General features: G+C 43.5%; 1 protein-coding gene across 1 annotated transcript in view; it reads left to right on the top strand.

The window, feature by feature from the left end:
- Positions 1-22,842, top strand: part of LOC124123209 (cubilin-like) — a 37,545-nt gene extending 14,703 nt beyond the window's left edge. The window contains exons 7-17 of the mRNA XM_046486504.2: positions 1,963-2,133; positions 4,231-4,303; positions 9,275-9,369; positions 9,793-9,930; positions 11,703-11,790; positions 14,029-14,162; positions 16,502-16,654; positions 17,888-17,984; positions 18,940-19,055; positions 20,615-20,782; positions 22,214-22,842. Coding sequence (XP_046342460.2) covers positions 1,963-2,133; positions 4,231-4,303; positions 9,275-9,369; positions 9,793-9,930; positions 11,703-11,790; positions 14,029-14,162; positions 16,502-16,654; positions 17,888-17,984; positions 18,940-19,055; positions 20,615-20,782; positions 22,214-22,356 — 1,376 coding nt within the window. The 3' untranslated portion in view covers positions 22,357-22,842. The remainder of the gene's footprint in view (positions 1-1,962; positions 2,134-4,230; positions 4,304-9,274; positions 9,370-9,792; positions 9,931-11,702; positions 11,791-14,028; positions 14,163-16,501; positions 16,655-17,887; positions 17,985-18,939; positions 19,056-20,614; positions 20,783-22,213) is intronic.
- Positions 22,843-23,172: the final 330 nt, after the last annotated feature.

Here is a 23,172-nt window from a genome sequence, read left to right as displayed (position 1 = left end):
ATGAAGATGTGTGTGTGTGTGTGTTACATACGGGTACATAGAAACGGGTACCCACCTACAGATATATGAAGATGTGTGTGTGTGTGTGTGTGTGTGTGTTACATACGGGTACATAGAAACGGGTACCCACCAACAGATATATGAAGATGTGTGTGTGTGTGTGTGTGTGTGTGTGTGTTACATACAGGTACATAGAAACGGGTACCCACCAACAGATATATGAAGATGTGTGTGTGTGTGTGTGTGTGTTACATACGGGTACATAGAAACGGGTACCCACCAACAGATATATGAAGATGTGTGTGTGTGTGTGTGTGTGTGTGTTACATACAGGTACATAGAAACGGGTTCCCACCAACAGATAGATGAAGATGTGTGTGTGTGTGTGTGTGTGTTACATACGGGTACATAGAAACGGGTACCCACCAACAGATATATGAAGGTGTGTGTGTGTGTGTGTTACATACGGGTACATAGAAACGGGTACCCACCTACAGATATATGAAGATGTGTGTGTGTGTGTTACATACGGGTACATAGAAACGGGTACCCACCAACAGATATATGAAGGTGTGTGTATGTGTGTTACATACGGGTACATAGAAACGGGTACCCACCAACAGATATATGAAGATGTGTGTGTGTGTGTGTTACATACGGGTACATAGAAACGGGTACCCACCAACAGATATATGAAGGTGTGTGTGTGTGTGTGTTACATACGGGTACATAGAAACGGGTACCCACCAACAGATATATGAAGGTGTGTGTGTGTGTGTGTGTGTTACATACGGGTACATAGAAACGGGTACCCACCAACAGATATATGAAGATGTGTGTGTGTGTGTGTTACATACAGGTACATAGAAACGGGTACCCACCAACAGATATATGAAGATGTGTGTGTGTGTGTGTGTGTGTGTGTTACATACGGGTACATAGAAACGGGTACCCACCAACAGATATATGAAGATGTGTGTGTGTGTGTGTTACATACGGGTACATAGAAACGGGTACCCACCAACAGATATATGAAGGTGTGTGTGTGTGTGTGTGTGTGTGTGTGTTACATACGGGTACATAGAAACGGGTACCCACCAACAGATATATGAAGGTGTGTGTGTGTGTGTGTGTGTGTGTGTTACATATGGGTACATAGAAACGGGTACCCACCAACAGATATATGAAGATGTGTGTGTGTGTGTGTGTTACATACGGGTACATAGAAACGGGTACCCACCAACAGATATATGAAGATGTGTGTGTGTGTGTTACATACGGGTACATAGAAACGGGTACCCACCAACAGATATATGAAGGTGTGTGTGTGTGTGTGTTACATACGGGTACATAGAAACGGGTACCCACCAACAGATATATGAAGATGTGTGTGTGTGTGTTACATACGGGTACATAGAAACAGGTACCCACCAACAGATATATGAAGATGTGTGTGTGTGTGTTACATACGGGTACATAGAAACGGGTACCCACCTACAGATATATGAAGATGTGTGTGTGTGTGTGTTACATACGTATTTCTTGCATTTAGACGGTTCACAAGTAGGATACAAACTCCCCTCTCGGTCTTGACGGGGAATGTAAGCCCGGGTAATCGGCCCTTACCTATTTCCTTCCTCCCCGGGCTTACATTCCCCATCAAGACCTCGTGGGGAGTGAAGGATAAACCACGTCCGAGGTTTTTGTTATGATCTTGAATAAAACCGATGGGCGTCACAAAAACCCGAGGGCTTGTGTTTTATCTAACTTATAAACCGAAAAAAGAAACTTAAAACAACATTTATCAACATACTTCTAACGAACCTTTGAAACGGGCGTAAAATATCTGTCACTGGCGTACGGTACTTCAGAAAGACATTCTTAAAAGCATTGTGATGTAACGATGCCTCTGCAGGCTGGTGGTATAACGGGTCAAACACAGGGATGCTTTTCTTCCAACAGGTTCACCGTCAGCCTCCCAACCCACCATCTCCTGGTGCCTCTCGAACCCGCCCTTCTCACGTGTCTCATCTTCCGGCGGGAGTCTCACCATCGACTTAACTGACACGACACCTAATACGACATCACCTTCCCAGCTCTGCAACTTCACCCTCATAGCAACCAGCGTGTTCGGTAAGAGTGAGTGAGTGAGTGACTATGGTTTTACACCGCTTTTAGCAATATTCCAGCACTATCACGGCGGGGGACACCAGAAATGGGCTTCACACATTGTACCCATGTCGGGAATCGAACCCGGGTCTTCGGCGTGACGAGCGAACGCTTTAACCACTAGGCTACCCGACCGCCCCTGTTCGGTCAGATATATCATCCTCACCTCGACTTTCTTCCATTTAGGAAATTATGTTTCTTATCCGCCAAGACCTGTTTCAAGATTACAGTAAACTACGTTTATTACGACCACGCTTATAACGAACTGCCGGATATAACGAACTTACTTTTTTGTCCCGACTATTTGCTGTAGTTATGCTCTATATATGCCTATAACGAACTACGGTTATAACAAACTAAAATAAGAGGTCCCTTTGAGTTCGTTATAACCGTAGTTTACTGTACTCGGTGTTTGATAATTCGTATATGCAATTTTGAAAATAACCCAAGTGTTCAATTCAAAGGATTCAATACTGAAATATGACATCTTCCCGGGGCAAGGGTGTTATCGGACTATAAAAGTCCAGTTTCCACCCTTGCTGAACGAGCCTGGAATTTCCAGTGGATATTGCAAGAAAATTCAACAAATTACGTCATAGGGCATTGTGACGTGGTTGTAAACTTTGTGGTGCAGGGGGCCATGTTCCGCAAGGTTTTTTTGGTTTGGTTTGTTGTTTAGGCCGCACTCAGCAATATTCCAGCTATATGACGGCAGTCTGTAAATAATCGAGTCTGGACCAGACAATCCAGTGATTGACATGAGCATCGATCCACGCAATTGGGACCGATGACATGCATCAACCAAGTCAGCGAGCCTGACCACCCGATCCCGTTAGTCGCCTTTTACGACAAGCATAGTCGCCTTTTACGGCAAGCAAGGGTTGCTAAAGACCTATTCTACCCCGGATCTTCGGGGGCCCGTTCCGCAAGGTGATCGTAGCGCAACGACAGTCGTACGTCTATGTATTTGCGAGTTATGGATAACTTTAGCGCTACGTTAATTATGTGGAGTGAGTGGGTATGGTTTAACGCCGCTTTAAGCAATATTCCAGCAATATCACGGCTTCATACATTGTACCCATGTCGGGAATCGAACCCAGGTCTTCGGCTTGACGTGGGAACGCTTATTCCACTAGGCTACCCCACCGCCCCTAACTTTGAGGAACAGAAAACCCTGAATTGTAAAGGTGGTCCGTTGTATAGTATTAAATTAATACGTGTAACCTTTTGATGTGTTTAAAGTATTATTCTGTTAAACTCAATTGGAATATGCTGTGGATCGCGTAGATATCTGCCTAGATTCACACACGACGGTGAAATTCTAAAAAAAAGTTATAAACGGCAAGTAATAAAAAAAATACTACTACGTGTACTCAAGCACGGGAGCTCGTATAATATTCTATATCTATTATACAGTTGAACACAGTTGTGTCGACAATAAATGGGCCTTCGTAAATACTTCGAGTTATCCGAGGTTGTATGATGAATAAAGAGGCAGTACGCAAGGACCAAGTTTTTACTTCGAGACAACCGTAAGACAAACCGGTGTTTGACTATATGTTTAAAACCGCGTCCAATGCATTGCCCCTAAATCCTTTAATTATATATTTTTGAGGGGGGATACAGGCGGAAGTTACTTCTGAGCATTACATTGGAAAAAAACATAAAGCTTTAGAGATAATCAAGTAAAGAAAGTTTGTCGTCTGCTGAGTTGGTGCCCAATTAATTATATTTTGATGCAATAGGAAGTGAGTTGGGTTTAACGCAGTTTTTAACAGTATTCCAGTTATATCGCGGCGTGTCAGCTTAATGTGGGAGGAAAGCCCGAAGTGATGCAGGTCTCAGACGTTTACCACTTCGATGAAACCCACGAGCACGGGTATGGTGCTGACAAACCTAGAAACATAATCGGGGCGAACCGTGATTCGAACCCACAATCATAGGTTTCTGGCGTACCCAAGGGACGCAACTCTGCACAGCGAATCGCGGCGCCTTAGACGACTGGGCCACCCGTGCCCCCCGTTGATGCAATAAATAAAATTAACTTTCTGTTTGTTGAAGGCGATGACGGTGTCGGTGTCGTAGAGGTGAGGACCTCCCCATCCTACGTATGGTTTTCTTTCCAGATCCAAGGGTAAATATTGATCACACGTGTCCCTGTCCCTTCTCCTACAGCACGGACTTCCTCTTCCTCTGTTGTTTGTTTGTTTATTATTACTTGTTTGTTTTTTGTTTACCGCCGCTCTCTGCTGTCTTCCAGCTATATGACGGCTCTCTAAGCAATTGGGATACCATGACTTGCATCATAGTCAGCGAGCCTAAAAGCCCAAGTCGTTGGTTGCCGAAGTAGTGAGGGGGAAAAGACGCACCAAAACTCCGATACATCCTGTCTTGTCAAGTATGTCGACATACGTATCCTGTCTTGTCCAGTATGTCGACATACGTATCCTGTCTTGACCAGTGTATCGACATACGTATCCAGTCTTGACCAGTGTATCAACATACGTATCCTGTCTTGATCAGTATATCGACATACGTATCCTGTCTTGACCAGTGTATCGTCATACGTATCCTGTCTTGACCAGTGTATCGACATACGTATCCAGTCTTGACCAGTGTATCAACATACGTATCCTGTCTTGATCAGTATATCGACATACGTATCCTGTCTTGACCAGTGTATCGACATACGTATCCTGTCTTGACCAGTGTATCAACATACGTATCCTGTCTTGATCAGTATATCGACATACGTATCCTGTCTTGACCAGTGTATCGACATACGTATCCTGTCTTGACCAGTGTATCGACATACGTATCCAGTCTTGACCAGTGTATCAACATACGTATCCTGTCTTGATCAGTATATCGACATACGTATCCTGTCTTGACCAGTGTATCGACATACGTATCCTGTCTTGACCAGTGTATCGACATACGTATCCAGTCTTGCCCAGTGTATCAACATACGTATCCTGACTTGATCAGTATATTGACATACGTATCCTGTCTTGACCAGTGTATCGACATACGTATCCTGTCTTGACCAGTGTATCGACATACGTATCCAGTCTTGACCAGTGTATCAACATACGTATCCTGTCTTGATCAGTATATCGACATACGTATCCTGTCTTGACCAGTGTATCGACATCCGTATCCTGATTTGACCAGTGTATCGGCATACGTATCCTGTCTTGATCAGTATATCGACATACGTATCCTGTCTCGACCAGTGTATCGACATACGTATCCTGTCTTTACGAGTGTATCGGCATACGTATCCTGTCTTGACCAGTGTATCGGCATACGTATCCTGTCTTGATCAGTATATCGACATACGTATCCTGTCTTGACCAGTGTATCGACATACGTATCCAGTCTTAACCAGTGTATCAACATACGTATCCTGTCTTGATCAGTATATCGACATACGTATCCTGTCTTGACCAGTGTATCGACATACGTATCCTGTCTTGACCAGTGTATCGACATACGTATCCAGTCTTGACCAGTGTATCAACATACGTATCCCGTCTTGATCAGTATATCGACATACGTATCCTGTCTTGACCAGTGTATCGACATACGTATCCTGTCTTGACCAGTGTATGGACATACGTATCCAGTCTTGACCAGTGTATCAACATACGTATCCTGTCTTGACCAGTATATCGACATACGTATCCTGTCTTGACCAGTGTATCGACATACGTATCCTGTCTTGACCAGTGTATGGACATACGTATCCTGTCTTGATCAGTATATCGACATACGTATCCTGTCTTGACCAGTGTATCGACATACGTATCCTGTCTTTACGAGTGTATCGGCATACGTATCCTGTCTTGACCAGTGTATCGGCATACGTATCCTGTCTTGATCAGTATATCGACATACGTATCCTGTCTTGACCAGTGTATCGACATACGTATCCTGTCTTGATCAGTATATCGACATACGTATCCAGTCTTGATCAGTGTATCGACATACGTATCCTGTCTTTGCGAGTGTATCGGCATACGTATCCTGTCTTGACCAGTGTATCGGCATACGTATCCTGTCTTTACGAGTGTATCGACAAACGTATCTAGTCTTTACCAGTGTATCGACATACGTTTTATCTTGACCAGTGTATCGGCATATGTAACCTGCCTTTACCAGTGTATCGACATACGTATCCAGTCTTGACCAGTGTATCGACATACGTATCCAGTCTTGACCAGTGTATCGACATCCGTATCCTGTCTTGACCAGTGTATCGACATCCGTATCCTGATTTGACCAGTGTATTGGCATACGTATCCTCTCTTTACGAGTGTATCGACATACGTATCTAGCCTTGACCAGTGTATCGATATACGTATCCTGTCTTTACCAGTGTATCGACATACGTATCCTGTCTTGACCAGTGTATCGACATACGTATCCAGTCTTGACCAGTGTATCGACATACGTATCCAGTCTTTACCAGTAAATCGACATACGTATCCAGTCTTTACCAGTAAATCGACATACGTATCCAGTCTTGACCAGTGTATCGACATACGTATCCTGTCTTGACCAGTGTATCGACATACGTACCAAATCTTGACCAGTGTATCGGCTCATGTAACCTGTCTTTACCAGTGTATCGACATACGTATCCAGTCTTGACCAGTGTATCGACAAACGTATCCAGTCTTTACCAGTAAATCGACATACGTATCCAGTCTTTACCAGTGTATCGACATATGTATCCTGTCTTGACCAGTGTATCGACATACGTATCCAGTCTTGACCAGTGTATCAACATACGTATCCTGTCTTGATCAGTATATCGACATACGTATCCTGTCTTGACCAGTGTATCGACATACGTATCCTGTCTTGACCAGTGTATCGACATACGTATCCAGTCTTGACCAGTGTATCAACATACGTATCCCGTCTTGATCAGTATATCGACATACGTATCCTGTCTTGACCAGTGTATCGACATACGTATCCTGTCTTGACCAGTGTATGGACATACGTATCCAGTCTTGACCAGTGTATCAACATACGTATCCTGTCTTGACCAGTATATCGACATACGTATCCTGTCTTGACCAGTGTATCGACATACGTATCCTGTCTTGACCAGTGTATGGACATACGTATCCTGTCTTGATCAGTATATCGACATACGTATCCTGTCTTGACCAGTGTATCGACATACGTATCCTGTCTTTACGAGTGTATCGGCATACGTATCCTGTCTTGACCAGTGTATCGGCATACGTATCCTGTCTTGATCAGTATATCGACATACGTATCCTGTCTTGACCAGTGTATCGACATACGTATCCTGTCTTGATCAGTATATCGACATACGTATCCAGTCTTGACCAGTGTATCGACATACGTATCCTGTCTTTGCGAGTGTATCGGCATACGTATCCTGTCTTGACCAGTGTATCGGCATACGTATCCTGTCTTTACGAGTGTATCGACATACGTATCTAGTCTTTACCAGTGTATCGACATACGTTTTATCTTGACCAGTGTATCGGCATATGTAACCTGCCTTTACCAGTGTATCGACATACGTATCCAGTCTTGACCAGTGTATCGACATACGTATCCAGTCTTGACCAGTGTATCGACATCCGTATCCTGTCTTGACCAGTGTATCGACATCCGTATCCTGATTTGACCAGTGTATTGGCATACGTATCCTCTCTTTACGAGTGTATCGACATACGTATCTAGCCTTGACCAGTGTATCGATATACGTATCCTGTCTTTACCAGTGTATCGACATACGTATCCTGTCTTGACCAGTGTATCGACATACGTATCCAGTCTTGACCAGTGTATCGACATACGTATCCAGTCTTTACCAGTAAATCGACATACGTATCCAGTCTTTACCAGTAAATCGACATACGTATCCAGTCTTGACCAGTGTATCGACATACGTATCCTGTCTTGACCAGTGTATCGACATACGTACCAAATCTTGACCAGTGTATCGGCTCATGTAACCTGTCTTTACCAGTGTATCGACATACGTATCCAGTCTTGACCAGTGTATCGACATACGTATCCAGTCTTTACCAGTAAATCGACATACGTATCCAGTCTTTACCAGTGTATCGACATACGTATCCTGTCTTGACCAGTGTATCGACATACGTGTCCAGCCTTGACCAGTGTATCGGCATATGTAACCTGTCTTTACCAGTGTATCGACATACGTATCCAGTCTTTACCAGTGTATCGACATACGTATCCAGTCTTGACCAGTGTATCGACATACGTATCCTGTCTCGACCAGTATTTCGACATACGTATCCTGTCTTTACGAGTGTATCGACATACGTATCCAGTCTTTACCAGTGTATCGACATACGTATCCAGTCTTTACCAGTGTATCGACATACGTATCCAGTCTTTACCAGTGTATCGACATACGTATCCTGTCTTGACCAGTGTATCGACATACGTATCCTGTCTTGACCAGTGTTTCGACATACGTATCCTGTCTTTACGAGTGTATCGACATACGTATCCAGTCTTTACCAGTGTATCGACATACGTATCCAGTCTTTACCAGTGTATCGACATACGTACCAAGTCTTGACCAGTGTATCGACATACGTATCCTGTCTTGACCAGTGTATCGACATACGTATCCTGTCTTGACCACTGTATTGGCATACGTATCCAGTCTTGACCAGTGTATTGGCATACGTATCCAGTTTTGACCAGTGTATCGACATACGTATCCTGTCTTGACAAGTGTATTGGCATACGTATCCAGTTTTGACCAGTGTATCGACATACGTATCCTGTCTTGACAAGTGTATCGACATACGTATCCTGTCTTGACCAGTATATCGACATACGTATCCAGTCTTGACTAGTGTAATGCCATACGCACGTATCGTGATCAGCGTATCGAGATACGAATAGTATTGTGGCCTTTTGTATCTTTGCAGCCCTACGTGGAGGAAGACATGATATTGAAAATAGCGTGATTAAATAAATAAAGAAATAAAGAAAGAAAGAAACAATATGATGTAATAATGTAGTCAGATGTTGAGAAGAATTTGAAGTTTTTACTTATGTTGTGTTTCAGACTGATGAAGTTCGTCTCGCGAGACATCACGAAAACAGTGAGACTTGACGTGATCAATGCCAGCTGTACGCCAGACTGCTTCAATGTCACTCAAGGTCAGTCGTCTTGGGCTCTCTTTCTACACTGCTGAACATAAAATGTACTTTTTTTAAACAGGCTATAGCTTTCTCGATTGAACAACGATTTCCTTTGATGTGGTAGACATCGTCCTTACACAGAGGTTGTAAATGATATGAACGTACAAAGTAGCTCCGTAGTCTGGCTACACATATTCCTCATGCACAGTTACCTCCCTTGTTCTGTCAGAATCCTCGACTCAACAATTATGATCCATGGCCTGAAAGCAGTATATTCTTTTGGTAAGTTAACACGCCATGAATCAACTCACTCACAGACTGCCGTACACTCACACACTGACATACACTCACACAGATGACATCCTTACCATGTCCGCGAGCTTGCGGAGTTCATGGATCCTAATAGTTCTTAATAAGTACTTAATGTTTCACCCCACTCAGGGACCCCTGATGGTAAACAACTGATGGGGATGGATGCTGATAACACAACGGTATATCGCAGCACGGGGCCAGTCATCTACATCAACAACCTCACAGACCAATCAGAAGACAAACTTCTTCTTCGCGTGACGTCACTAGGTAATACTTGTCGATTCCCAAATTGAAACGATATGTTGACCCAGAAACCTGTTCGTAAAAGAATTTAGTGTGAAAACAGCAAACAAACAACAAATGGTACACATTCAACAATTGTGTTACAAAATTAACTAGCTTTACATTTCAATATAAATTACTGCCTAGCAATTTCAAAGGCAGTACACAATAGAGTGCTAGTTCAATAATAGATGGCAGTATAAAATGTGAGAGCAGTGGAAATAACAATGACAAGAATAAATAATAATCACCTCGTTGAAACAGTGGGCAAGTTTCCGAAATAGGCCTGGGCTGAACACCAGCTTAAAAAGTGATCTTCACACGAACGCTGGTCTTGATGTAATGTTAGATGAAGTGTGAGATGAAGTGTGATATGACAGGCACGCGCCAGCTCCACTTATATAGTCTAACTGGCTTCCAGCACTTTCAACACAGTGCTAGACTAGTCCGGTGTCACTTGAACACCAAAAAATATTCCACATGTTTTATATAACGTTTGACATCCACCCATGCTATTCTGGAAGTTTACAGATAATTCGAGCATCTAAATATAACAATTTCCTCATAACTGCTTACATTAAATAGTCCGACATTCCTGACAACTAATCGTTGTCCAAATACAACGCAATGAACTTCTACTGAATCTCAACAGAAACAATTCAAATACAGTTACAATCATTGTTTTACAACAAATTACACATATAACAGTAAATGTAGACTATCAGTACGCTGGGCATTACATCACTCTCCAGTACAATATACATTGTATACACAATACACTGTAAACACGTTGTACACCATACCACCACTGTGACCCTCCCTTCCAGGTGACCCGTGAAGATCCGAGGTAGAATAGATCTTCAGCAACCCATGGTTGCCGTAAAAGGCGACTATGCTTTTCGTGAGAGGCGACTAACGGGATCGGGCGGTCAGGCTCGCTGACTTGGTTGAAACATGTCATCGATCCCAATTGCGTGGATCGATGCTCATGGTAGCAATCACTGGATTGTCTTGTCCAGACTCGATTATTTACAGACCACCGTCATATAGCTGGAACCAACCCTAACAGGTGTTGAGTGGTTGAGTTTAATTCCCTAAAATTCCTTTTACAAACGAGACATGTTAATCACGAAGCAAACGATGGTCAAATAAATGTCCATTGTCATGTCATGTGATTGGTTGCTCGAACGGCAACCGTGGTTGCCATAGTCACAGGAATGTCGGGATTCCGGATTAGAATATGGGTCCCCGGTGATCCATGTCTGTGAGGATGGATCGGGGGGAGGGATCGGTGACCTGGTTCATAGACGTCATCGTACACCGACGGCAGTGATCGCTGACCATTATATCGCTAGATTATTTACAGACAGACGTCATGTTGGTTGGTTGGTTGGTTGGTTGTTTAACGCCGCACTCAGCAATATTACAGCTATATGACGGCGGTCTGTAAATAATCGAGTCTGGACCAGACAATCCAGTGATTAATATGAGCATCGATCCACACAATTGGGATCGATGACATGCATCAACCAAGTCAGCGAGCCTGACCACCCGATCCCGTTAGTCGCCTTTTACGACAAGCATAGTCACCTTTTACGGCAAGCATGGGTTGCTGAAGACCAATTCTACCCCGGAATCTTCACGGGTCGACAGACGTCATGTAGCTGGAATATTGCTGAACGAAGCGTCAAACAACCAACACTCAAACAAATCATACTGGAGCGGCGTAAAACTCAACTCATTCACTCGTGTTCCAGAGCGGGCGTGTAACGGCGGCGTGATGATGGTGAAGGCCTCTGATAACGAAGCCCTAACGTCAGTGCTTGACATGGCCGCTTGTAAATAGTGAGTAGTCTACGAGGGGTGTCTTGTAAAAAGTGAGTGTTCAGTAGACTACGAGAGATGTCCTGTAAATGGTGAGTGTTCAGTAGACTACGAGGGGTGTCCTGTAAATGGTGAGTGTTCAGTAGACTACGAGGGGTGTCCTGTAAAAAGTGTGTGTTCAGTAGACTACGAGGGGTGTCCTGTAAATAGTGCGTGTTCAGTGGACCATGAGGGGTGTCTTGTGTAAATAGTGTGTGTTCAGTGAACTACGAGGGGTGTCTTGTAAATAGTGAGTGTTCAGTAGACTACGAGGGGTGTCCTGTAAAAAGTGTGTGTTCAGTAGACTACGAGGGGTGTCCTGTAAATAGTGTGTGTTCAGTAGACTACGAGGGGTGTCTTGTAAATAGTGAGTGTTCAGTAGACTACGAGGGGTGTCCTGTAAATGGTGAGTGTTCAGTAGACTACGAGGAGTGTCCAGTAAATAGTGCGTGTTCAGTAGACTACGAGGGGTGTCTTGTAAATAGTGCGTGTTCAGTGGACTACGAGGGGTGTCTTGTAAATAGTGTGTGTTCAGTGAACTACGAGGGGTGTCTTGTAAATAGTGCGTGTTCAGTGGACTACGAGGGGTGTCCTGTAAATTGTGCGTGTTCAGTAGACTACGAGGGGTGTCTTGTAAATAGTGAGTGTTCAGTAGACTACGAGGGGTGTCTTGTAAATAGTGCGTGTTCAGTAGACTACGAGGGGTGTCTTGTAAATAGTGAGTGTTCAGTAGACTACGAGGGGTGTCCTGTAAATAGTGTGTGTTCAGTAGACTACGATGAGTGTCTTGTAATAAGTGTGTGTTCAGTAGACTACGAGGGGTGTCTTGTAAATAGTGCGTGTTCAGTAGACTACGATGAGTGTCTTGTAATAAGTGTGTGTTCAGTAGACTACGAGGGGTGTCTTGTAAATAGTGTGTGTTCAGTAGACTACGAGGGGTGTCCTGTAAATAGTGAGTGTTCAGTAGACTACGATGAGTGTCTTGTAATAAGTGTGTGTTCAGTAGACTACGAGGGGTGTCTTGTAAATAGTGTGTGTTCAGTAGACTACGAGGGGTGTCCTGTAAATAGTGTGTGTTCAGTAGACTACGATGAGTGTCTTGTAAATAGTGAGTGTTCAGTAGACTACGAGGGGTGTCCTGTAAAAAGGGTGTGTTCAGTAGACTACGAGGGGTGTCCTGTAAATAGTGTGTGTTCAGTAGACTACGAGGGGTGTCCTGTAAATAGTGTGTGTTCAGTGAACTACGAGGGGTGTCTTGTAAATAGTGCGTGTTCAGTAGACTACGAGGGGTGTCCTGTAAATAGTGTGTGTTCAGTAGACTACGAGGGGTGTCCTGTAAATAGTGTGTGTTCAGTAGACTACGAGGGGTGTCTTGTAAATAGTGAGTGTTCAGTAGACTACGAGGGGTGTCCTGTAAATGGTGAGTGTTCAGTAGACTACGAGGAGTGTCCTGTAAATAGTGCGTGTTCAGTAGACTACGAGGGGTGTCTTGTAAATAGTGCGTGTTCATTGGACTACGAGGGGTGTCTTGTAAATAGTGTGTGTTCAGTGAACTACGAGGGGTGTCTTGTAAATAGTGCGTGTTCAGTAGACTACGAGGGGTGTCCTGTAAATTGTGCGTGTTCAGTAGACTACGAGGGGTGTCTTGTAAATAGTGCGTGTTCAGTAGACTACGAGGGGTGTCTTGTAAATAGTGCGTGTTCAGTAGACTACGAGGGGTGTCTTGTAAATAGTGAGTGTTCAGTAGACTACGAGGGGTGTCTTGTAAATAGTGTGTGTTCAGTGGACTACGAGGTGTGTCTTGTAAAAAGTGAGTTTTCAGTAGACTACGATGAGTGTCCTGTAAATAGTGTGTGTTCAGTGCACTACGAGGGGTGTCCTGTAAATAGTGCGTGTTCAGTAGACTACGAGGGGTGTCTTGTAAATAGTGCGTGTTCAGTAGACTACGAGGGGTGGCTGAACCGGGATTCGAACCCACAATCATAGGTTTCTGGTGTGCCCAAGGGACGCAACTCTGCACAGCGAATCGCGGCGCCTTAGACGACTGGGCCCCACGTACCCCCACTGGTGTTTACAGATCTCCACCCTACAGCTTGAACATTACTGAGTGCGGCGTTAAGCAACAACTTAACATACTATTACGGTAAAGTGATACTACAAGTCCACAACATGAGATGATGTTTATCTCTGAAAACTTTCAACCACGCCTTGTCTCCCTAGTAACGGCTACTTCATCTACAACATCACGACAGACCACCTTGACCACATCGTCCATCTGAAGTTGACCCGCAACCTCTTCAACACCACGTCTTCAGACAAGGAGTGTAAACACAGCTACATCCATATATTTGACGGTAAAATCACGCTTTATCATATATCTTTTCTCAGCCTGTTAACCTATGAATGTGTTTCTCTAGATATCGGCGAGCTCAGTCCCATTGAGCTCGTACATATAAGCAGCGTATTTGCGTAAAATACCTCCCCCCCCCCAAAAAAAATAAATAAATAAATAAATAAATAAATAAAAAAAATAAAAAATAAAATACAAATAATAATAATAATAATAATAATAATAATAATAATAATAATAATAATAATAATAAATAAAAAATATAAATAAATAAATAAATAAATGAATAAATAAATAAATAAATAACATTTTAAAAAAAGAAGAAGAAATATTCAAAACCCAATTACTTTCAATTATCTTGCGTACAGAAACGCATGCATTAAATGAAAAACTCAAATGTATAAAAACAGCACGCGTAAATACCCAGTGAAGCTTTTTCGGCATGGATACAAAGGAGCTAATTTCCGAAACACAATTACGAGCTAATTTACTTTCAGAGTCCAGCCTATATATTTAGAACAGCTAAATACATCTGAAACATTATTTCACTTTTTATTTTAAATCTTAAAATGTTCACTTAGTTTGGGGAAACCCCAATAGAGTGATGAATAGATGAGTGACAAAATATTCGTTACCAAATGAAAAACTTAATAACCCAATTAAAATAGAAACCCTAGAGTAAAAACTCAATTGCTCAAAAGGTTATCTGGAGCTCTGGTTATTATTAAAGAAATAACTTAAAAAACGCGAAGAATGAAAAAGACAACTGTCAGCTACAGCTAGTAGTGCATGTGATACATCAGCTGGATTCCCGGGGACTTATAATTCAGCACTGTGGGTATATGCTATACGTGAACTTACCGCGTCATTCGTCACCACTCTCCCCTTTCCGTAACCTGCAAGAAGACTCGTCCCCCTATCGATGAATGTTATGTGCGAAAATACGACAAACCAATCAGAATGCGCGTATGATTTCAAGTTCTTCGTCAAAGAATCCCTCTGAAATAATTTTTTATTTTACATATGTCTTGCATCTAAAAATATACCCAAGACACAGTTAAATGTGTTCGGTCATACTGTATATAATTTCCGCATGTGACGATGTGCTTTTAATTGCATCTGAAATATATATAATATATCTGAAATCTATGTGAACCATAAGTTGACAATTATTAAAATATTTTAGGTATCCCCGTTCGTGCTAAGACGGAACCCGGTCGCAAAAATGGCCATGAGAGTGGAACGAGTCGCTATTCGGTTTGTCCCGGAATAACACGAGTTGGTCACGAATGCCTACCGCGCGGATCTTGCTATGACGATTACTAAGACGCCATTCGTGACCAACTCGTCCCTTTCCGGGCAATGCCGAATGTAGAGAGATCGAGTGCCTCCGAATAAAACCCCTTTGTTGGAGGTTACGGAAACATGCGAGTGGTGACAAACGCCAAGACGCAAAGCAAGAAGTACCATTCGAAGGTCACTCACAAGCTCCTTCCCAGCGCGTGACACCTTCGTTAAACTCTCGGTAACATCGCTGCCAACAGTGTGGGCGCGGCCATTACAAGAATCTTGAAATTTGGCCTCTAGCCCCAAATGTAGTAACGTTCATACTTTTGTTTATGTCTTTGGGAATGCCATCATAGTTAATTTTGAAAAGGTTTACGACTGACCATGTTTTCCATATGAATTTACTTTGTTGTTTGTATAATCAGATTGGTTCGAGATTGCAGACTAACGGAAAATCAACCAACTTCTCCCTTACATTCTTATTATATCAATAACATGATAGTTTTAATGAAATAGAAATTCAAATGGACAAACAAAGAAAGTAATTTAGCACGGGTAAGTGTATTCGGCGTCACGACAGTCGGATTGTTTGTAAACATAACGGTTATTCGGTTGCGAGTTCAACTCCAAGCACGGTTAGGGCCACGTATCACAGTTGGGAGTTTTGACTGGTGGCAGCGATAGTATAGAGAGCTCCGTGAACGGGCTATCGCTGTGAGGAGCCGGGGTCACTCATTGATATGGGAGGTCACTCCATTACACGAACTGCCGTGGACCGCTAAAAGAAAAGAACTGACCACACCAACAGTTCGCTCACTATCGTAGGAGCGACTGATTCTACTGCAACTATCACCATCATAAATAAACTTACATGATCTACTGCCACAAAACAGCACATAGCTCATCAACACAGTTGAAAAAAATTCATACTCTTGAAGTCGCTTCCTGTGTCTATCCGAAAGACTGTTTTAAAGCACTTCTCGAATGGTATGGATCTGGTTTAAACTACCATGTTTGAATGAATGTTTGAAGACTTGACAGCTGGTTTTCTTACAGGTGACCCCGGCTCGCGTTTGTTACTGAGGTGGTGCTGGAAAAGTCATTCCACGGTCACTGTCAGGGGAGACAAGAGTTATCTCACCTTTGTGGTGGCGACATCTTACGGCGATTACCCTGGTCCTTTAACAGTGACACATTTTTCTTTAAGAAGTGAGTAATACACATTTTATACAACAGGAAAAGATTTTCATACACGCGTACTTGTCGTGTGATATTGCCGGGAGAGACTCGTCTTCCCAGATTACTGACAAAATGTTGAGTATCCAGACTAGAGCGAGAATGGCGGTCGCCTCCGTGAGGTGAGGTGAGGTGAAATTGGGTTTAACGTCGCGTCCAAGATTACTGCACTTATATAGCGACGTGCATGTACGTGTGTGTGTTTGTGTGGCTGCTTGTACTAGTCCGGACTGATGCCGATTTATAGTGCTAGCCCAATGAGATACCATGCCGCAGTTTAACATGAATACCCCACTCAGACACAGTATACTGACTCCGAGCCGACCAGTCCTTGTTTTAGCACCTTAATGCCGAGCGCCAGACAGGGTAGCAACGAGTACCATCTTTTAACGTCTTTTGGTATGACACGGCCGGGGATCGAACCCCGGACTTTCCGCTCTCCAGGTGGACGCTCTACCACTAGACCACGGAGGCGGTCCGGTCGCCTCCGTTGTGAAGTGAATGCTTTAACCACTACGCAACGGAGGCGAACGCCATTCTTGTTTGTCTTGTTTGTTTGCCAGGCGGGGGGAAGGTCGGTGGTTCGATCCCCGGCGGTGTCATACCAAAAGGGGACACGGGTAGCCCAGTCGTCTAAGGCGCCGCGATTCGCTGTGCAGAGTTGCGTCCCTTGGGCACGCCAGAAACCTATGGTTGTGGGTTCGAATCCCTGTTCGCCCCGATGATGTTTCTAGGTTTGTCAGCACCATACCCGTGCTCGTGGGTTTCACCGAAGTGCTAAACGTCTGAGACCTGCATCACTTCGGGCTTTCCTTCCACATTAGTCTGACACGCCGTGATATGACTGGAATACTGTTAAAAGCGGTGTTAAACCCAACTCACTCACTCATACCAAAAGACTTTAATAGATGCTACCTCTTGTTTCGGCATGAAGGGGATCAAACAAGGACTGGTCAGGTGAGCCGCCAGATACTTACACTGGTGAGATCATTTCCCCCTGTTAACCTCTATATTATATCTCACCAGTGGAAGTTTCTGGCGGCCGCCAGATAAAATATAGCGGCATACAGTGAAAAATGATCTCACCAGTGGCGGGTATGGGCCACCGTACTTAGCCAATTTAGTGTTAAAACAATCTCATATAAGATCTATGAGTAACATGTGATATCACGTGATTGATTGCCACTGACCTTACTTCCTGTCCAGAAATGTCTATGTGCAAACCGGGCCTGGTCGATCTGAAAGCATCAGCGGATATAACGAAATACCTTCACTCGCCCAACTTCCCGGGCCCCTACGCTGTGTAAGTATCCTGGCCTTCACTCGCCCAACTTCCCGGGCCCCTACGCTGTGTAAGTATACTGGCCTTCACTCGCCCAACTTCCCGGGCCTCTACGCTGTGTAAGTATCCTGGCCTTCACTCGCACAACTTCCCGGGCCTCTACGCTGTGTAAGTATCCTGGCCTCCACTCGCCCAACTTCCCTGGCCCCTACGCTGTGTAAGTATCCTGGCCTTCACTCGCCCAACTTCCCTGGCCCCTACGCTGTGTAAGTATCCTAGCCTCCACGCTTTGTCACTCTCCTTCCCAGAGTCCCGTGCGGTCAAAGTTGTTACCCTGTCACAGGCCATTGAGATTTAATGCCCCGTCATATCTTACATATGTCTGTTTAACATATGCTTGTTGTGGACTTAGGGGCGGTCGGGTAGCCTAGTGGATAAAGCGTTCGCTCGTCACGCCGAAGACCCGGGTTCGATTCCCGACATGGGTACAATGTGTGAAGCCCATTTCTGGTGTCCCCCGCCGTGATATTGCTGGAATATTGCTAAAAGCGGCGTAAAACCATAATCAGTCAGTCAGTCAGTTGTTGTGGACTTGGGTGGCCCAGGCGTCTAAGGCGCATTTCACTTTGCAAAGTTGCGTCCCTTAGAAACCTATGATAATGTGTTCGAATCCCAAATCGCTCTGATTAATTGTTAGTTTCTTGGTTTGTCCGCACCATGACCTTGCTGCAAGTAAACGTCGGAGGTCTGCATCACTTTCGTCTTTCCTCTCAAATATCATAATAAACATTATGCAGAGTTAGGTCCCTTGGGCACACCAGGATCCTGTTATCGTAGGCTCGAATCCTATGTGTCTGGGTCTGAAAGGACCATATCCGTTCTCGTGGGTTTCACCAACGTGGTAAACGTCTACGAAGTGCATCACTTCGGTCTCTGTACGCGACTCCGACGGTGACAATTACTTCTGTGTCGGCAGCAACAACGACTGCACCTGGAGGATCTCGGCCCCGAGAATCAACTACGTGGTCATTGTGAACGTGGTCAAGTCCGACCTCCCCGACGACTGCAGTGACTTGGTGTACGTCATCTACGGTGGGTAAATCAAAGACCAGCGAGTCGTGCAGAGTTGTGTCCCTTAGTCCTGCCAGGGTCCGATGATCGTGAGTTCGAATCTGAGATTCGCCTCGATTCTGATCCTCAGTCTGAATTCTGATCTTATTACTCATAGGTTTCACAAAAGGGAATATTGATCAAAGCGGTGTGAACCAATTTCACTCATTATCTAATACCACAATATCAAATAAAATTAAATCAGTCACAAAATATAGGATAGTCAATCTCATTAAAATCAGATCTAAGTTCTCACTACCGCTAAACATAGATCTGAAGACATCCCTTTAGGGGTCACGTCAGAACGACCTTTCATCCGACCAATCAGTGCGTCGCTTACCAGATTATGAAAGTGACAGTCGGAATCTGATTTCTAATCATGCAATCTCGAAAACTTTAACATTGGGTATTCCGAAAGATAGTTACGGGTTTAACGACTGAATCCTTACAATCTATTAGCCATCCCAGAATGTTTTTTGTTCAGGTTTCAAATTTGTAATCAAGAATTTGTCAAAATATGTTTCGAAGGGTAGTCGTCAATTTGAAATTAGTGCCGTAAAGCACAAGAAAGCTGCCTTCTGATTGACCATTCCAAGGTCGTTCTGACGTGACCCGCAATGGGATGTCCTCAGATCTTTGTTTAGCGGTAGCGAGAACTAAGATCTGATTTTAATGAGATTGATAGGAAGGTCAACATACGTTTTGTTTGCGTTTGTTTGAAGACCTGGGATCAATGGGTGAAGCCACTCACTGACTGTTACGTGACATAGGTTTCAAACCATACTCATTCACTCACTCACTCAAACAGAGGACTGAGTGAGTTAAAATTTAACGTCTCATCGGCATTGATTCAATCTATCTAATCTATCTAATCTATCTATCTATCTATCTATCTTATCTATCTAATCTATCTAATCTATCAATCGATCTATCTATCTATCTATCTATCTATCTAATCTATCTATCTATCTTATCTATCTAATCTATCTATCTAATTTATTTAATCTATCTCATCTAATCTATCTAATGTATATATTTATCTAATCTATCTATCTATCTTATATATCTAATCTATCTATCTAATTTATCTAATCTGTCTCATCTAATCTATCTATCTATCTTATCTATCTAATCTATCTATCTAATTTATCTAATCTGTCTCATCTAATCTATCTTATCTATCTTATTTATCTATCTATCTATCTATCTATCTATCTATCTATCTATCTATCTAATCTATCTATCTAATCTCTCTATCTAATCTATCTATCTAATTTATCTAATCTGTCTCATCTTATCTATCTATCTAATCTATCTATCTAATTTATCTAATCTGTCTCATCCTATCTATCTATCTATCTATCTATCTATCTATCTATCTATCTATCTATCTATCTATCTATCTATCTATCTATCTATCTATCTATCTATCTATCTATCTATCTATCTATCTATCTATCTATCTATCTATCTATCTATCTATCTATCTATCTATCTATCTATCTATCTATCTATCTATCTATCTATTCAACATGTTCCAGGGCTCTATCCCACGGACAAGGCATCTGGTCGTTTGTGTGGACAGGACAGGGGTAATTTCAGGAGCGTCGGGCCTTTCCTCGTGCTCCGATTCACCAGCAATTCGCTCGGCAACAGATCTGGCTTCAAGATCACTTACACCACAGAACACAGGACGGGCGGCCAGCGGAGTAAGTAGCCAGTTACCTCCCCTTCCCCGACCGATAAAATAATTCACGGAGCCAGTCCACAGAGTAGTATATTTGTTTGTTTGTTTGTTTGTTTGTTGTTAAACGTCGCACTCAGCAGTATTCTAGCTATATGAAGGCGGTCTGTAAATAATCGAGTCTGGACGAGACAATCCAGTGATTGACATCATGAGCATCGATCCATGCAATTGGAATCGATGACATGCATCAAGCAACTAATCAACTAATCACGTGACATGACAATGGACATTTATTTGACCATCGTTTGCTTCGTGATTAACATGTCTCGTTCGTAAAACGAATTTTAGGGAATTAAACTCAACCACTCAACACCTGTTAGGGTTGGTTCCAGCTATATGACGGTGGTCTGTAAATAATCGAGTCTGGATCAGACAATCCAGTGATTGCTATCATGAGCATCGATCCACGCAATTGGGATCAATGATATGTTTCAACCATGTCAGCGAGCCTGACCACCCGATCCCGTTAGTCGCCTATTACGACAAGCATAGTCGCCTTTTACGGCAAGCATGGGTTGCTGAAGACCTATTCTACCCCGGATCTTCACGGGTCCCACAGAGTAGTGGGGCTACTTACGTGGAGATTGGGTGAACAATATGGCTGCGGGTGACGGTTGAGGCTGATTATCTGTGAGCGACAAAATTCAGCACTGACCAGGCTAGATTCCGGAATTGAGCCATTGGTGGTTTGGTATTGTTCTAGCGCATCTGTGCCCACTTTTTTCTGGATCGCACTCACCTGCTTTCCGACTCACTCACTCACTCACTTGTAAACACTCTGCACCTACCAACCCAAATCCGACCCACTAACCCACCCAACTACCCAATCAATCAAACCCGTGAAGATCCTTGTTAGATAGTCTTCAGCAACCCATGCTTGCCGTAAAAGGCGTCTATGCTTGTCGTAAGCGGATCGGGTGGTCAGGCTCGCTGACTTGGTTGATGCATGTCATGGTATCTCAGTTGAGTAGATCGATGTTCATGATGTCAATCACTGGATTGTGTGGTCCAGACTCGATTATTTACAGACCGCCGTCATATAGCTGGAATATTGCTGAGTGCGGCGTTAAATAACAAACAAACCAAACAAATCCAGCTCACTGCAATTAATACACCACTGTCGCCGCATATCTTTAAACATACTCAGTGGAGATTACATCATGTTGCCTTGATGGAATACATTTTTTACGGAGCCCTTCTAAACAATCATGCTGCATGTGAATCACATCCGTTAACAGGAACATTTTTGTTAATAAAATATTAAAAAAACATTATCGATTATTTACAGACCGGCGTCATATAGCCAAAATGTTGCTGAGTACGGCGTTCAACAACAAACAAACAAAAACTCAATCAATCACCCGTGCATTATGACTCTGATGTTTGTTTTCAGCCGAGGGTGGTCCGCCGGTGGGGATTATAGCAGGTGCGTGCATCGCGATCTTTGTCGTCGCCGGTGTCATCTACGTCTGCATAAACGAACAACGTAAGCGTCACAAGATGGCGAGACAAGAGATAGAAGGCGGGACGTATTAACGTCATGTTGAAACATCCAACGCTCTACTAACATCATCCACACGGGCCACCATTCTGAAACTGTTCAGCCCTGAATATACTTTGATGTGAATGTGGGTCGTTTCTATGTTTGTCAGCACCATATCCCCGCCCGAGGGTAATCGTTTAAGGCCTGAACCACTCCGGGCTTTTTTACCATATCCGGCTTTTTTAACCACATCCGGCTTTTTTACGACATCAACCTGACAAGCCATGGTTTGACACAAATGCTTTTCAAAGTAGCGTTAAAACTAATCCACTCGCTCGCTTCCTCCCTTACTAACGTACGTACATGTCGTAATAGCCTATTGGTTGATTACTGCAAAGACTCGTTAGAAAATATCAGGTGGCACGGGTGGCCCAGTCATCTAAGGCGCCGCGATTCGCTGTGCAGAGTTGCGTCCCTTGGGCACGCCAGAAACCTATGATTGTGGGTTCGAATCCCGGTTCGCCCAAATTATGTTTCTAGGTTTGTCAGCACCATACCCGTGCTCGTGGGTTTCACCGAAGTGATAAACGTCTGGGACCTGCATCACTTCGGGCTTTCCTCCCACATTAAGCTGACACGCCGCGATATAACTGGAATAATGTTAAAAGCGGCGTTAAACCCAACTCACTCACTCACTCGTTAGAAAATATCAGGGATCTTCGAGTAACCACACGGTGTGACGTATTGCCGTTATATTTGTTTGCGGAATGCTGGGAGTGATGTCGGGCACTAATGCTCTTGTTTAGCTGTCTGCATATTGCTGAGTGCGGCGTAAAACAACATATACACACACTACATGGGAATTGCGT

This window comes from Haliotis rufescens, unplaced genomic scaffold, assembly GCF_023055435.1.
Source record: "Haliotis rufescens isolate VD_foot unplaced genomic scaffold, xgHalRufe1.0.p SCAF_18, whole genome shotgun sequence".
Lineage (NCBI taxonomy): Eukaryota > Metazoa > Mollusca > Gastropoda > Lepetellida > Haliotidae > Haliotis > Haliotis rufescens.
This window is presented reverse-complemented; position numbering and strand designations above follow the sequence as displayed.